This window comes from Rissa tridactyla, chromosome 5, assembly GCF_028500815.1.
Source record: "Rissa tridactyla isolate bRisTri1 chromosome 5, bRisTri1.patW.cur.20221130, whole genome shotgun sequence".
Taxonomy (NCBI): Eukaryota; Metazoa; Chordata; class Aves; order Charadriiformes; family Laridae; genus Rissa; species Rissa tridactyla.
This window is the reverse complement of record NC_071470.1, coordinates 1,888,846-1,907,295: the sequence shown is the minus strand read 5'-3', so window position 1 is coordinate 1,907,295 and position 18,450 is coordinate 1,888,846. Positions and strand designations below refer to the sequence as shown.

Below are 18,450 nucleotides of genomic sequence, written 5' to 3'. Positions count from 1 at the left end.
TGATTAAGACAGGGCTGTCTGTAGGAATTCAGGTGACTCCACTTGTACCTAAGCTAATTTTTTGTAAGGACTCGTATGATCTCCACTATGTTTAAGCAGAGGAGGAACATGTGTCCTTCTCAGACGGCTGTATGGCAAGTTATGGCTCAAAAATTTTCCTGAGGCACAGGAAGTCTAAGCGATGGGTCTAAAATATGTAAGGATTAGAGAGAGAAAGAAGAAATGAATTTAACTTCCCTTACAGTTGGACAGCTTCTCACTGCCTAAGAGAGGGAAGTGGGAACGTCCCCGCCAGGAGCTGGGTGGAAAAAGGTAACTCCGTAAAACTCTTTTTATTGCTTCTCTCATTTTGATTTCAAGACAAAGGTGCTGTAGGGGTAGAGTTGTATGAAGCTATATGAACTGTACGTGGAGGCTGGATTTCCTTAGCTTGGGACTTTTTCAATTACCCTGAAATGCATCTTTATTCTTATCCATTGTGTCCCCACTGATACAAATAGGTATCATGCTGGCATTCAGCTAAGTAATTCTTTTGTCATCCACAGATGGACAGGGGATTACATGGCTAAGAAATGAAATAAAAGCTAAATCCCTATGCTTGATAAAGCTTTGCTTGTTTTCTCTTTCATGCAGGATTACCGAGTGAACATCTTTCTCCGTCAGAATTGGAATGATCCACGCCTCGCGTACAGCGAATATCCAGATGACTCTCTAGACTTAGATCCATCCATGCTGGATTCAATTTGGAAACCTGATTTGTTCTTTGCTAATGAAAAAGGTGCCAACTTTCATGAAGTTACGACAGATAATAAGTTGTTGCGAATTTTCAAAAATGGAAATGTACTTTATTCCATCAGGTGAGTCTCTAATCAAAAGGTTTTTTTCATTTTTCAATACAATTTTTTTTCATTCAGAAGCTCAAAATTGTACCTAAGAATTGCTAACAGGTATCTTCAGTTGCTAGTCGTGCAGAACTATCACTAAAGCAGTGAGTTTTGAATGAAGAACTTTATCATCGTTCCTGATCATTGTTAATACTAAAATAAAAATGATCCCTCATTAGGCATGCACACAGTAAAAATAATAAAAGTATATTTCCCATTCTGAAGTACAGATACTGAGCCTAGAGGAGCAAGGACAGAGTAAATAATCCTGGAGTATTATAATCTAGTTATAATTATAATCTAAACTGGCCTATGTATGAGTTTCACATGCTGTAGCCTCCCATGTCATGGCAACCCAACATTATTTCTTTTTCACCTATTTGGATATTGCAGTTGCACTTCAACGTGAAAACATGACCTCTTTGAGCAAGCACGACATTTAAAACATAGTTCACTTACTGCCGGAGATGGAGAGAAAAGTGAAAAATAAACTTTTGAAAAGGTTTAAAAAGCTGTAAGCAGCAATCATAAGTATTGACAGAATCTAGTTATCTTAATTCTTTTCTCCTCACTTTCCTTTTATCAATACAGACATCCGTAGGCATTTTACCACTACCTTTAAAAAACTGATCTAATGAGAAACACATTGGATGTAAGTATAGTAATGCCCCATTAGATTTGGTATTAATACAGCGACATATTTGTGCAAACCGTTACAATTTTCAAAATAAATACACCTCCTGCCCACTTAGTGTTTTGCTTTGCATGCCGTTACGACACCACATTAATGGGTAATCGGACTTTTTGAAGAAGCATCAGGAATCCGTAAAACAGTTTTTATACTAAGAGAAAAAGAAAATATTTGTGAGTTGTGTGGATGTATCAGTGGCAAGGGAGTCCCCTTCCTCCCTCCTTCCACTGCAAGTGGGCAGCGTCTTGCCGAGCTTACACAGGGAGAAAGCGTTGGGTTAAAATTCCTATAAGCATTTCGTATCCAACAGGAGGTTACTCTGCCCATCTGTGAACATAATCACTCTTCAGTGTCACAACACACATTCTGTCACTTGAAACAGATGGAAAGCAGGTAAAAAGGGTTCCTTCTGCGGACCCAAGTAGAAAGCAAATCTAAATCGATTCTCTCCAGACTGTCTGAGTCACCCCGAGAGGCACTGGTGGTTGTCCCACTCTAACCAAGTAACTCCTCCTCCTCGCCCTACTCCCTCCAGGTATGTACAACGCAGAGTGTAGGCACCACCAAACTGCAGCAAGTTTGAGTTGCAGCTTCAACAGAATTCAAAGTTCACGGCCACATCAATGGGGGGAAAAAACCAAACATCAGAAATATTATAATATTAATCTATAAAAGCAAACATTGATTGTGATGAAAGCAGATGCCGGGTAGCTCCTGTGTTTCGTGTAGAGCTAGAAAGTTTGTGTTGCCATGATGTAATTAAGAACTATTACAATTTCGGAAACATCTAAAATCATATAATTGGCATCTAGTTGTTATGTGAATTTGAGTCAGGGGAGACATGCTAATTGCTAATGTGCTGATATTAAAAGAAAAAAAAAAAAAAGAGTTATAAATTTGCTTTTTCCTTTCATTCCCCAATGTCTCCTCCTTCCCTAATTGTGTTGAACAATTCAGACAAGAAAATAACAAGAAGGTTCCCGTTCCTGATTCAATGAATACTTAATTAATAAAATACTAAAATATTTACTGAAGCACAAAGTAAAGTCCAGGTGCCACTTCTCTGAAACGACTTGCCGTGTTACTAACCTACTAGTCAGATTTTGCATTTGGAATCATTTTTGGTAGCATGGGAATAGGGCCTGAGTCTGAGGCCCCTCCTCGGACTTTCCCTCTGCAGCTCAATCACTGGTAGGCTAAACAGAAGTTATAGCAAAGAACCAAGAAGTTTTGGAGAGGAGAAAAAAATAGGGTAAAAGAACTATACAGCCATACTTGGCACCTCCTGCCCTTTAGCCAAAACACCAAAACCAGAGGAATGGGTTTAAGAGAGGAGGATTAGAGCATTGCTGTTCTAGAAAAGCCATATGTGTAAGGAATTGAACTCAAGCCCCTCGGGTTTTTGGGGAACATTCTATCAACTGAACTGATCGATGAATATAGGGAAGCGTTTTCATGCAAGCTATTTTCTAGCAAGAAGAAAGGTACAGTCGTGACCCTGAATGGTGAATGGGTACCTGAACATGGCCACGAGGGAAAACATGTGCCTTTACTTCTTATATTCTTCTTTCTCATTCCTCTGAAAAATATCACCCTAAAGATAAGTTATTGTATTGATATAAAATGTAGAAATACTTTTTCTGCCTATAGGTTGCAAAGGATTTCACAGGAAGTATCAGGACTAATGTGAAACACAGCTGCAGTTCAAAATTACGGGTGTATTTCAGTCTACCATCAGTATCAGAAAATGTTATCTTAAACCTTTGTGTTGACAATTTGAGCACCTAATTTTAGGACAATAACACATAAATTACCTTGCCGCCATGATTTGCAGCTGACATCTGTTATGAGATTCTTGCAAATCTGGGTAAATTTTATGTGAAGGATTTGAAATACTGTAACAGTACAATAGTTCTGCTGTAGCACCAGAAAGCATGCTGTTGTTGCATTCCTTTAGACTTCTCATAAAGTTAGGCAAACCTACTGAAAAATTTGTTTTTCTGAAAGTCTTTAATAATTTTTTTCCACATTGTCATACTAGGCCAAGTGAGTGAAATGGGTTCAGCTAATATACATCCCTATTGAGAGCTTTCTAAGGAAAAAACGTATTTTCTTCTATTTCTACTGACTTCCGGTGTTTTCATGCATTCTTCCTGTGCGGTTCTATGGCATTTTTGTGGTATATTTTTTAATACTTTTTTTTTTGTTCTTTCAGATTGACTTTAATACTGTCCTGTCCGATGGATCTCAAAAATTTCCCAATGGATGTGCAAACATGTATAATGCAGCTGGAAAGCTGTAAGTTTGCGTAATGTATTATCCTATAAATGCTTTTGTCGGGATTGCAGCAGCTATGCAGGAGATAGGAAGACTCCTTGCAGTGGCAGAAGAACAAATTTTCGAAAAAGAATCCTCTATTTTATCAAGAGAATCTGTGAAATATACGTGGTTTTTCAAAGGAAAAGAATCTTCCATCCTTACTTGTACTGAAAAAAAAAAAAAAAAAAATCAAGGTTTGCATAAATCTAAAGTTACAGCTAAACTTAAGTAGCCAGTGCCAGTTTACCTTTATGGAAAATTTATTAATACTGGGATTCACCATTAAGTCTTCCCTGTGTTCACACATACAGGGGGACAGTAGTTTGGGACAGCATAAAAGAAACATGAGAATAATTTAAGGAAGTGATTTATATGAATATCCTGAAATTGGTAATAACTCGGTGTACCTAAAAGCTGGAAATGAGATGATACCTACTGAGCCCCTGCTCTCCATATTCCTGCCTACATGTTATAGACATGTACCTGTAGCTTCTACCTAATCACCCTAACAGGGATTAGGGAAAGAGTTTACTACAAGGGAGAACCATAGAAGTTAGATATCCCTACATAGGGTACGCCACTTACGCAGTCCTCACCCCCTCAACTGGGGCGGCACCTTGGATCAGTGGAAAAAAACCCAGAAAATCTTGGGAAGGGCTGTACAGCCCTTGCGTTATGAGGAGGAAGTCATCTACACAAGGCATCATCTAGCTAAGGATAAAATGCGATCATTATCGGGTCATCAACCATAACACTGGAAAAATTTGTAGCATCTTCCAAAGACTCCGGATGTAAAGGAATTTATAGTTGCCCAGATAGCTTGACATTGAAAACACCCAGCAAAACACAGAAAGAAAAAAAGATCTGATAGCTTTCTAGCACAGAGAAGGTCTAGCAATTTGACCAAACATGGTGTTACACTAGAATTTAAATGGAAAAAGCGAAATTACAACCCCATGTGTTTTAAATAATCTCTTCATAAAGCCCTATCTGCATTATACACCAATATCCTGAGGAGAGCAGAGGAGAAGGTAAAACCAGCTTAGACAAGGCAGGTTTTGCAGAATTATCTTTCAGTTAACAGCAATATTCTTTACGTGAAAGCGAATTGGCAACCCATCATATACGGTACTTGTCTCCATTGATGCCTGTCTTAGAACGTAGAAGAAGATGGGCAGCATCCAGCAGCTTTGCCATTTCAAGGCACGCACACAGAAAGACCTTGTGATACGAAGTATTTGGGAATTCCCTTTTCCCCTTAAAATGAGGGGGCTTTGGAAAAGATTCCTAGCAGAAAGATCCTCCTAATGATGCGAAGAATAAAAATAAAATAAAGTAAAGCATTCTTTGAAAGATTCCAGCAATCAAGTTTGTGACAATTCATGACAGAGAAAAAACAGATAAATTATAAGAATCCGTCTTAATGTCATATCTATATTTACAGTTTTAGGACCAATGAGTAAAATATTTCATAAAATAATTTTCTGCATATAGAATGAAAATACTGGATTATCTGAAATATCTTACAGGTCAGAAACACAACACACATAATTTGATTAAAGTATTTCTTGGTTTCTTTCTTCTTTTACTGAAGAGAAGTAGCATCTAAGAGAAAGGGGAGGTAATTATCTGTCAGTCAGTACGTGAGAGCTGGTGGTTGTAAGGGTAATGGTAGGCTTTTACAAAAAATTGCAGGGTGGATATGAAAGCCAGGTGTATCTTTCATTACAGCGGACAGATGGTAATATTATAAAGTGGGCTTTTAATGGCTGAATCTGACAGCAGAAATTTTCCTGACTAAAACCGAGAGGTAGTTATTTGCTGCAAATGTCAAGGAATTTAGGGCAATATTATACATTCATCATTTAAGCAAAAAAACCCCATAATCCTACTAATAACCTATGTCACCTTTATAATTAGTGTGACTAAATACGAGGCAGTCGTATCAAGAGTACATCCAGATGGCAGGTATATTCACTATATACAATTATTCTTCAAACAGAAAGTATCATATTGTTTGAACAAGCAAAAGGTATAATTATTTTCTTTTTAAAAAGTGTTTAAAAAGTTATGAAATTGTTGCTTTAACAACTTCATAAAACTCAGCTTTGTGTTTCCTCTCTTCTCTAGCCCTTGCGAGGACAGGTCACACGACAACTGAGTGCTCCTGAACAAACAGGCGTCTCTCTTGCTGTAGAGAAACCCGGCAGGAGCTCACAGTTCCCACAAACCGCACTGTAGGGAACCAACACTTATCGGTTGAATAACACTGTAGATGTTCTACTGCATTTTCCAGCAGAACATTTTTCACTGAAGTCTTGTTTTTAATCATTCTGTTCAGTGAGAGTAAATTCCCTGCTGCACATCCGCAGAGCGGAGAGAGGCAATGCTCACAAAAGAGGAGCTGAACAAAATACAAATGAGCACTTCAAAATCTTCTAGTTGGAGAGAAAGATCAAATCTGATTTCATAAGGAAATTACAAGTAATAAAGCTTTTACCCAGATCGCCTTGTTTAATTCTATTTTACCTGTAACTCCAGGCATTGAAAAATAGAGACGATGGGCAAAGTTTCTGGCCTGAGGCAGAAAATTTTGCAGTTCTGGCCAGACCTACGCTTCTGATGGCAGAATAACTAGTTGGGTTTGCAAGAACATGACAGCAGTTCCCTGAAACCATAAGGAATTTCTCTGGGACAGATCCAAAGAAGAGAGGAGTAGTGACATGAACTCCAAGCTCCCAGACCTTCAAGAGCAGGAACGCACCTGCCCAACCCCAGTTTCTCTATACAGGACGAACAGGAAGGGAAATAGACACCTTGGAAGAGTCACAAAAAATGTCTACAAGCTGGATAGGAGAGTAACTAGGCAAAAAAAAAAAAAAAAGTTTTCTGTGAGTCTGAACTCCAACCAGTTTCCAAAACTTAAGAAAAGGTGAGGAGAAACATCCAAATTCCAGAGTCTTTGGCTAAGAACAGGCATCCAGTTCTCTTTAAAATTATAGAAGAAAAAAGGAGGACGGGTGCATTTAGCATTTTCCCAGGGTTCATATCAAATGTCCTGAGGTAAGAACTGACATAACCCCGAGACCCTGGATCCATCCAAGCAGCTCTAATTTCTAGGCCACAGTGCCACACTCTGCTGTGGCTGGCCAGCCCGCATTTCTTGGTGCCCAGTGAGACAACCCAAACAGGGGGACCAAAGTACCAACCCTAGTGGCTAATGCGCCGTCTGGGGAAGTGGAAGACGTGGGGCTTCCTAACTGAGAAGACAGTCCTCTCATGTCCTGCGTAAACGATCTGCTCATCAGGCTGTGTTACAAAGCCCAGCGTGGTTGGAGGAGCAAAACAGCAGCAGCCACGCTTCCAGGTGTTCCTTTTGAAAGGCATCATCATTGCTGGTTTCTCCACTGAGAGCCAAGTTGGGTAGGACGTTGTACAATTATGAATTCACAAGGCACATTTCTCTCACAGTATCTGGTCTTCAAGCCTTGCTCCTGCATGTGTCGCTAAGCAAATTAGACTGTTTCTACCAAATCGCTCATCTTTTTCTCACTCATCTTACCACCAGGTTGTAAGAAAGGTTGACAGTTACTTATAAAGGACAGATCATAGATTTTACCTCTGCTATAAAATAACAATTTTGTTTAATACTAGATCCTTTCCTTTAATATTGATACTGTTGCTCCAGCGTAGAAAGATCTAAGAGGAAAATTCATGTATAGCTTTTCTTCCCAAATGATATTTTTATTTTTAGCCACCTCGTGTAAAGTTTTTTCCAAGGTCAGTCTAAGCAGCTGGATTTGCCTCTGGTTAAAGTACTTCACTTACATCATGAAGCGTCTGAAAAATATTTAAGTGGAAATGCCTTCTATTTTTAAAGGATTTATTTTACCAAATGATTTCTCAGCAACTAGAATGAGCTGCTTTTGTATCTTAGAAAGGAAGCAAATGAAAATGCACATATGAAATAATCCCTTCTACATTTCTATGCCTTACACCAGGGCAGCCTATGGGCATGTGAGATAATTTTAGTTTTATTCTGCTTGAATAAGATACAAAGAAATGTCAGCTAGATACATATTTATTTCTGCAGCCTGTCTCCCAGGAAAGAAATATTTTTCTTTCATGTGCTAGAGCTTGTTGTCTGTCCCTTTTTTAAGTTTCACTTTTATCTCTCAGCATTCCTTTATTCATCTATCACAATTATAACTTTATGTGACATTCAATATTCCTGAATTTTCAAAGACTAACTCAGTTATGAAAGGAGAATATATGTAAGGGAGAAAGCACCTGTTCACATCATAATTTTATTTTTATGCATACTGTCTCTCTTAATGAATTAAACAAAGGCTTTTTTTTTTCCCCCTTCTGATTTATGGAGGCTTTTTAGTCTTTCTGAGCAATCATGCTCTGATCTTTTGGTTTTTTAGAGAAAGTTCACTCGGTACTACATGATGCTGTTACCTGAAGAATACAATTTCTTTCTTCCGGTCTCTAAATTGGAGATTGTGCCAATGGGGGGATCTGTAAACCGGCTTCTGCAGTACAGGCTACTGCACTACCGAAAATGATGTGCGCGTTGTTCCCTTCCCACAGCAGCGCAAAGACACCATCAGAAAGATAGCGGGACTGCAGTGTATTCCTTATAAGCCAGAGAACCTCAAGTGTCCACCTGAGTGGCAGAAATTATGGACACACTGGGTCAATGCCCACCTGTGCCGGAACGTGTGGAAACCATCCCTCTTTTCCATTTCAGTAGCACAAAGATTATCAACAACCCATCCTACGGTTTCTACTCCGCAGACGGGTACTCAGCCCACCCTGCCTGTCTGAAGTCAGACCTGACACACAGATACGAAGAGGTAGACGTTTCTGGTCTTCAGCTCCCGACCAACACCGGAGGAAAGGGCGGCAATAACTGCACAGCTGCTGCTGAACCCACAGAAACTCATATAAAAACGACAGCTGAAAATCTATAGGCTTCAGCAAGGAATATTAGGTTTGAGGGATGTGGTAGCAGGCTGGGCCCAAGATGTTATTCGTCTCTGAAATTCAGGCTAAGAAGGATAAACCTGTAACTCCCAAGGGAGAGATTCCATCAGAAAGACTTAGAGGCCAGTGCAAGGGGCAGAGCCTTTGCAAAGCGACTCAGAAGTACATAGAATAAAATCCCGCTTTCTTGGACCTCCGCATAAACTTAGCCTTGAAATGCATCACAGTTCATTTCTGAAGCTAATGTTTTTAGTATGTAATGTATATTAGAAGAATTTATTCTAACCTCAAGCCAAAAACCAGATTGGTTAGCTCTGTCAGAACTTCCCCCTGTTATGTTGCTTGGAATTTAGGGCACAATTCAAACCTCTGCCATGTTCTAAGACCAGTAACGTGCAGGCAGCCTGCCCTGGAGGGACACTGTTGGGATGCGTAACAGAGGGATAGTGAAATAACTCTAGTCATCATGACTGTAGTCCTTGCCTCGGCTGGATACCTAAAGAACAGCTCGGTTTGATGAATAAGTCCAATGTTACTCTTGGACTTGTACCTTACTAAACATTTAAGAAATTAGAACAGAATTTAGGTAAATCACTGGGATTAAAAGAACTATAAAAGAAATTCTTTGTCGAACCAAACTCTCTTGTACAAAAATGCTAGATATTCAGCTCAGTTGTTTCATGCCATTCATGTCTTTGTTTATTGAACAAGAGGAAAAGAGTCAGGTTTTAATATGCCTGTAGATAGCGTTAAATGACACAAGGGAAGCACGGCCTTCCTGGAATAAAACTGAATGAGTAGAATCATTGACTGTGTTGGGTTGGAAGGGACCTCTAAAGCTCATCTAGTCCAACCCCCCTGCAGTAGCAGGGACATCTTCAACTAGATCAGGTTGCTCAGAGTCTCATCCAGCCTGGCCTTGAACGTCTCCAGGGATGGGGCCTCCACCCCCTCTCTGGGCAACCTGGGCCAGTGCCATGTAGAAAATTTACAAGATATATTGGCATTCAGCTGGATCACAAGATTGCTCAAAAACTATCTTTCACGGCTTGGAATGGTACTGTAAGGGTGGTTAAAAGGAAAGAACTCAGCAAATAAGACTTTCAAGCTGCAGTGAACAAAGAGGATCTCTTGGAATTGTGGAGGCAATTGTGGTTCAAAAGTGTGCTATCTCTGAGGGTACAGGGGAATTGCTTGCCCTGAATAACAAACTTTGTTTTTCTGTAATGGTGTAGTCCTTGGACAGCCTGAAGAAGAGATCTTAATACTTAAAAGACACTTCAATAATTCTTCAGGACAAACTTGTTGGATGCCCACAGTTCTGCCTATGAGATTATGGGCTTCTAATGCCTACAGCTGATACTGAATTAGCTAAAACAAAATCTTCATACACTTAGCATGCATGTATAAAACTGATATCAATAGCTTGGTTCCAATAAGTTCTAGAGAGTCATGAGGACTGATGTGGGTTTTGTAGAACCCTATTCATTTACAGTGGATTTTGTTCCTATATTTTCAAAATTGGATTAATGAAAAGGTTATATTTATTACTAAGATTAATGACTGTTTTAAAAAAAAAAATCCACGGATACAATCTTTTTTTTTTTTTCTTTCAGGGACCTCATGTGGGTGTTGATAACAACTTGTCAACACCATTTTTGAAAAGATAAGATTTTCTGGGAAAGATGAGCGAGACCAAGGGAAAAGTTTGGGTTTCTCTTTTCCAGACACTGTAGTTGCTGTTGCTACTTAGAAATATTTCAGAAGGCTCACATTCTTTTTCCCTGAAATTTTTCCTGCAACCTTTAATTGAACATGCTGAAATTATTCATTCTAGCCAGACAATTTTCAGCACTGTCTAAAGGCTAGAGTTTATATGTCTGTTTTGTCCACCTATTGCCAAAGAGTTTTGCATAGATTAGATCAATTAAACAGTCTATCACTATAGTTTCATTTTATTTGATATCCAGACATTCAAAACCCTGCATCAGCTGTTCCAAGCATGAGTCCTGACAACCACTCCTCATCCAATGCCTAATTTTTTCCACCTCCTCTCTCCGTAAGTGTGATCACAGAGTTTTACTTTCATTTTTTCACCATTATCACCAGCTCTGTGATGGACCATTTTTCTAAAGAAAAACTTCTGCAGGCCAAACCCAACTTTCCCAATTGTTTCAGGCCCTCTACACTGCCAGTTACTTCTAAATTCTACTTATTTTGCCAGTTCCTCGTATTCATCTCAGGCGGAGGTCTCAGTCTGCCAGCACATGCTTCACTAGCTAATTACCTGCAATGACTTCAGGCTCCTAAAAATGAGTTGTCTCTTTAAAGAGAGATTTTGCTGAGAGGCTACTGTGCCATGCACACACACATTTTTCCTGAGAAATACTCCCTCTGGCAACCTCCTCCTCCTGGGATGATAGCCTTGACATATAATTACCAACAATTTATCATCTGCTTTTGCATTACAGATGTGCAAGACCTCAGACTTCGGGTTAATAGAGGCAGTATTAATGCAGCTTAACCAGTCTCGTAACTTCGCAATACCGCTGTTCAACATAACAATGTGGTTTTTCTGTCCTTTCCAGTTCTACAATGACACCGCTTAGATTTTGTATGATTAGTAGTATCTTTATAGAATTAAGGAAGAGAAAACACCTGGACCGTAGCCAGACAACAAATACATTGCAAACTGCTCTCTGCTTCAGCCACAGCAGCTGGTTTACATCCTGTAACACACAAAATTTGGCATCTCTGCTTCCTTTCTCAACCTTCAAGCATTTACGCCCTGCAAACCCAAACCCTGGTACACCACATTTCAGCGACAGAAGTCCTTACTAATCCACCTGATTTAGTTGAGGTTGGCTTGGTCCTGCAGACCACTACAGAGAGGGTAGCTTCCATTGCTTTCAGCTATTTCTGTAGTATTAAGGGGTCACTTTTTCTACCATGAATGAAAGAGTGAGCTGCTCCCTCGTATACTAACCAGGCCAGTGAACTGACTGTCCTTTTTTCAACACTAAAAAGTAGCCACTAGGACTTTCCTTCATAAGACTGCATTTCCCAATCACCATTAATAAAAGTGTCTGGCAGCAATTTATAATAGTCACCAAACCCACCTCATAGTCAAAAAAGAAAAATTCCTTTTTAGCGAGAGACTGAGTATCATGCTGGGCTGCAGCAAATGCAAACAAGAGATATTTCTCTTCTGCTCACAAAGCAGCAGCAAGAGAGACCATATAGTAAGAGTGAACAGCAAGAATTTACAAATAGGAATAACCATTACGTAGCAAAAATTTACCCTGGAAGGCAGGCGTGCTCAGAAATAGATTCACAGGGTATTTTTTCCCGGACATAGACTGGGACTCCCTTCAGGCACACACACCACGTTTCCCATGGAAAGCAGAATATAATGAAAGCAAAGCAGAGGGAGAAACAATCTTACATCTTATCCAAGAAGAAGTCAGGATTGAAGAGCTAAGCACTAATGTCCACTACAGAATAAGCGCCGTACCTCTATAAGCAGAGTTAATAAACATTTAAGGTTACGTGTAATTGATAAAAACACTCTTCTGATTTGGCTTTGGGTCATCTCTTTCTACATTCTCAGAGTTGAGTAGAAGGCCACTGAAATAATTTTCCTAGACAAAATACAGTGCCCTGCTGATAGAAACGTTAGAAGCTTAGGAAATGTGATTAAGTGTTGTCTCTGCTATTTTTGAAAATCTAAAAAAATATAAATACACTGCAAAACTCATCAGCCCATTAACATTTGGCACGGGCTTCTGTGGCAAGCAAATGTAAGGAGGAGAACCTAGAAACAGGTATCATCGGGCAGAGAGGGCTTCTATAGGTGTGAATTTGAACTTGAAAAGCTACAAGGGATGGGATTCCTCATTCTAGGATGTTGTTGTGAATTGGTTCCTCTACTTCCTCAAACTCAGGGTCCTAGATTGGGCCAAGTAGTTTCTGTGGATTCAGTATTTATGGACCTAACAGCACAATAAAGACACCGGTGTCTTCCTTATCCCTTAGAATCCGTAAAGAGAAATGTCTTGTTCTGTATAACTACTACATATTTCAGTGCAGTTCTTACAAGAATAAAGGCATTTCAAGCCCAGAGTTTGCCGAGAAGGTGATCTGAGGGTATAACAGTTCTTAAGTGGGAATAACCGCATCATGGAATACAGCTGCTCTGGTATTTTATCACATAGGCCAATTGGAAAATATACACAGTGTATTTCAAATCTTCTTTCTTGCAGCATCTAATCATTTCCATTTCACAAATGTAGGGCTCAGACTGCAACACATATTCAGGAAAGGGCTGTGCAGTCCCATTGAACTCAGGCAGCGGTATCAGAATTTTAAAGTTATCCGCAAAATTCTAACACTGTAGTCTTCTATGATTAGCGATTCTAGGATCCTAAATATAAAAATAAAAAAAGAACACTCTGCCCTTGAGGCTTTCAAATTTTCTTTACCAAAGCTCCCTACACTTTTGATACTTGCTGTGCTCTTAGCCCCCTAATTCAACGCACACGTTTGATTGGACTATGTATGTCACATTTAATAAAGGGCCTTAATTTTAATAGACATTTAACTTAAATTGATTTAATTTAACATAACTAGTGGAAATGTGATATACAATCTACTAATTTAAATTCTTTTGGTATAACATAAACTCACATCTCTATTAAGCTCCTCTATATTTTAAGACACATTTACTTTATAACTATGATGCTGATTTACAAAACTGAAGTTAGAGCATTGAATCTAGCTAAAGCTATATTTAGGTATTTAAAACGTAAACATGATAAAAATGAATGACTACATCAGCATTTTGCATACACCGCTATTGTTTTTATCATAGAATCACAGAATCATTTAGGTTGGAAAAGACCATCGAGTCCAACCATCATCTCCACTCTACAAAGTTCTCCCTTACACCATATCCCTTAACACTACATAGATTTTAATAGATTGCACTACAAAAGAATTAGCGGGCAGGGTAGATAATCAAAATTAAAAGCATGCATTAGAGATGAATGAATCTGATTTAGTGAAATCCATTTTGACACAGCAGTTGTTTCTTGTCAGTTCAATGAGTTTTACGCGGGAGATATCACTTCTGGCCATAATCTACATGCTTCAACTGATAATCTGCTTTACACACAACTGCTTTTTGTCTGAATTCATGCAAAGTTTGATAAGACCTATAGTTCTGATTTTTCATCGTTTATGGCATTTAATAGTGAATTTTGAGACTGCGTTTACAGAGTGTCATGCATTCAATAAGACAGAAAAATAAGCGTTTCCTTGCACAGTTAATCTATGCTTGAAATGACTTGAGTAACGTCTGATCTTAATTAAATACTTGTTTAAAAGGGTATGGTCCCATTTTTAGCATATTCATAGAGCCCCAACAAAATACCAAAGGAAAGCAGCGGTCAGGCTGAGCGCCCGTGAATACCTTGTGTGAAGGTACTCCACCAGGGAAACATCAAGAATCCAGAAGCAAGGGGAGGTGTTGAAAACAGTTTTAAATTTATAGACACCGATTCTTAGCTTTTAAGTTCATTCAACTCAGACAGATCAGAACGAATGAAGTGTGCCTCAGATTTGAGGTCAGCATACCAGGGCATTATGACTGAATAACGTTCATATATGTATTCAAAGAGTAATGAAGTCACTGAATATAACAGGGGAAAGATTTATGCCCACACCCCAAAGAGGTTATTTCCTTCGCTGGAACTCAACATTTCACTATTTGCGGGCAGGCAGATACTCTTAGAAAGTTCCGAACAATATATTTTGAACAGCAATTTGTTACTGAAACATTAAAAGATATTTCCAGTTATCAGTAGGTATCCTCAACAGCTGATTAGCACGGGATTAAAGCAGAAAGGAAATATTGCAAAGAAGTAAAATAGGTGAATGAAAGCTGTGTAATTCAGATGTAAAAATTAAACCCTTTGCCTTCTGGTTCAAGCTATTTTATGTGGCTCAATTGTACCCTTGTCGTTCAAACTACTACAATGACAGAAGCTATCTAGTTTTAGATTTCAATCTTAAAATCTCACTTTGTCCAAATATACTAAATGCTGAGAAAGCCTTAATGAAACCTGAATGAGAACAGGAAGCTTGGTTTGGAGTGTTGATTTTTTTTTTTTTTTTTTCAGTTGTCATAACCCGAGAAAATATATTCAGAAAAAAAATAGAATAAAATCTCAGGGATATACTGGAAAGTTTATATATCACACATTCAGAGGAATTAGAGCTATTTTCCACAATGATCTCCCGTGCAAATATTCACCTGAGAGAGGAAAACAGAAGGGAAAAGGGCCCTTGACCAGTACTTCTACTACTCCTTTTGCTGTTTTATTTAATCTTATACACACATGCATGAGGTACGGGTAAATGCATGAATCTGAATATTAAAACTGAATGCCTTTTAATCTCATAATCCATCTCAGTCAGTTAATATGAGAAGACTGCAACCAATTGCTTTCTCTTGTTCTCTACCAGTTTCAGAAAAAAGTATTTTTTCAATTCAACTAATACCTCACTCCTGTAGAAATATTCATCCCTCGTTTTCTTTGGAGAGTTTGCACCTAACAATTCAAATTGACGTAAATCCATAAACATAGCTTTGACAATCCACCATTTCACCTCCAATAAAAGGAGGAAGAGATCTGAGCGTGAAGGGCCTATTTTATCCTTCATGGGCTGGGGAGGGGCAGATGTTTCCAAGCCCCCACAGAGTTGGATGTTTAGCTCATTTTGATACTTTTGTTAATTCCGTTAATAGACTACTTGACTACTAAGATGTCACAAAGGGTGCATAAGACTGGCTTTTTTTCCAGTTCAGTGTGGTATCGAAGGGCAGATAACAGTCTGTGATTAACAGGTACAAGCAGACCCCCTGTCTTATCTCCTTTTCATGACATTCGCTATTTGGTATGCCCCTGCTTTTCAAAGTTCGCAGCTGACTTAGAGTTTATTTGCATATGTGTTTTTTTTCTTTTTCAGTTGGATACACAATGAATGATCTCATTTTTGAATGGCAAGAAAAGGGAGCAGTTCAAGTAGCAGAAGGTCTCACTCTGCCACAGTTTCTGTTGAAAGAAGAAAAGGATTTATGCTACTGCACCAAGCACTACAATACAGGTAGTAAAGCATATTAGTGATTAAAACCGGAAAGACATTTAACATTCATTGTTATTTCGGAGAATTGTTTGGAATTTTTTTAAATATTCTCACTGAACTCACAAGAAGATTAAAAAGTAGAGGTGCGTTGTGCAGGATAATGCGCAGGGGGCCTACAGGAAAGCTGGGGAGGGACTCTGGAGCAGGGAGGGGAGCCATGGGACGAGGGGGAAGGGTTTTACACTGAAAAAGGGCAGATTTAGTTGAGATCTGAGGCAGAAATTCTTGGCTGTGAGGGCGGTGAGCCCCTGGCCCAGGTTGCCCAGAGAAGCTGTGGCTGCCCCATCCCTGGAGGGGTTCAAGGCCAGGTTGGACGGGGCTTGGAGCAACCTGGGCTGGTGGGAGGTGTCCCTGCCCAGGGCAGGGGGTGCCACTGGGGGGGGCTTTAAGGTCCCTTCCCACCCAAACCATTCTGTGATAAACAGGTGTATAACTTGCATGATGTGAGCCTTTGGCTGTTCTCAACTGCTGCTGGCTAGGCTTCATGTTGCAAACACTGTTTTGAGGAATTAGATGGACTTGAGAATTTCCAGGGAAGGAAAATACAAATGAGAAAAATGTCCACATGGGTGCTCTAAAACATGACTGCAGCCCACAGGCCTGAAAAGATGGTTGAAGTTCATGCATCTAATTAAAAAAGGAATTGGGACATTTGTTTTGTCCACAAAAGTCAAGCCTATCCACTAAAACAGAAAGCTCAGAAGCCTGGATGCCGGCACCCACCATAGGCACATCCTCACCTGAGGCTGCAGCAGGGCGGCCTGCACTGACTTCCAAAATTAGAGGTACAAATCTGGAAGAACTTTAGCAGGGCAAAGCAGAAAGAAACGATAGTCTGACTCATGCAGGCCTACATTTATTGTCACAGCCTCCTCTTCAAGATAACAGTATTTTCTCCAGAGTGTTTATTTTTTTTATTCAAGTCTTCAGCATGAAGTTAACTTAATCAAATTAGGGGGGGTTGTTTTGGTTTCTAGGAGGGTGGGATTTCCTTTAATTCCTTTGTTACAACCATGTATTATTAACTACCATGTGTAGGCTAAAAAATCCTAAACATTATATTAAAAGACAACAACTAAGAGTTTCTTTTCCTCCATTATGTCACTCGGATATGTGACCAGCAATGCACCTTCTTAAGGCTCCTGCAATGAGATACCGTAGACAGATACCCTTTAGGATACTCCACAAGAAACAAAAAATCATTTTGCAAAACCGGAAATAAAGCCTGTTTCTCTGGCCTATGACAGATTAGTTTAAAAGGATCCTTAAAAGAATGCTAAGCAACTGTAGCTGGTATGCAATAAGTCACCAAAGAAGAGTTTTCAATTTAAATTTAGTTGCAACACAAGATGGAACGCTTTTCTGAAACATCCCATAAAACAGAAAAAATAACCCAAAAGTCCTCCTGGGAAAAAAATTAACATGAAGCTTCAGGACAGTATGTGGAAACTCATCAGTGCGTGTCTCATCGGTGTTTCATGCCCAATTGAAAATGGATCTCTGCAACCACGGCTTGAAAAACAAATTGCTTCTAAATATAGAGACATAACAGTTTCAGCAGCAGCACGGCATAATGGCTCATCAAGTCTTGTGTTCTGAAACGACGCAACAACATCTCTGATCATTTTCGTGTTTTCGCGTCCACTGGCATATCCGCAGTGACAAATTTGGGAAGTGAAGTAGGCTCATAAGGACCAGAAAAATCACAACATGAGAACCAGTCACATTACGAGGACAGTCTCGCTTTACAGCATCCTCATTCACTTCCTCTGCCACATCGTCACTCCCCTGGGCTTTTACGCAACACTCGATTTTGGTTTCAAGCACGGGTAATTTCAATCACAGCTGCAAAAAGCCCAATATATGATAGCATGAATTTATACATAATAGCACAGCCTAACGGGCACAAACAGAAATACTCTGAATTCTGGCTTTACTCCTGCACCATGGATAACCTGCCCTTGAACGATACTGCTCAGAAGTGTCTTATTGATGGGTTTTGGCTCTAAGTATTGCATGTAGAGGTCCTGGAAACAGTGGAGCTATGGTTGGTACACTCTCTACCAGGTTCTATATGGGACCATTTCTGATAACTCTGTATCCTTAATACAGTAAATCTGTGATCTCGACGAACAGCCCACTTCCTTAACTCCACATTCCCCATTCGACCTCCTAACACATCCATCCCATACACAACCTTTTCTCATGATCCCTTTAACTCCTCCCTGAGGTCAAACAAGTTGCTTAACAACCTGTAGATTGAACCCCTTCTTGGTCCTACCTTCAACTGACTTAATGCCTTCTACTGGGTCATTTTATTGCCAGCGTGATAGTGATTAAAGGAGACGTAACTTTGAT

General features: G+C 39.5%; 1 protein-coding gene across 2 annotated transcripts in view; it reads left to right on the top strand.

Moving 5' to 3' along the window:
• GLRA3 (glycine receptor alpha 3) overlaps window positions 1–18,450 on the top strand; it is an 84,434-nt gene that overhangs the window by 46,690 nt on the left and 19,294 nt on the right. For both annotated transcript variants that reach the window (XM_054203906.1, XM_054203907.1), the window contains 3 exons: window positions 634–857; window positions 3,791–3,873; window positions 15,916–16,053. In XM_054203906.1, coding sequence (XP_054059881.1) covers window positions 634–857; window positions 3,791–3,873; window positions 15,916–16,053 — 445 coding nt within the window. The remainder of the gene's footprint in view (window positions 1–633; window positions 858–3,790; window positions 3,874–15,915; window positions 16,054–18,450) is intronic.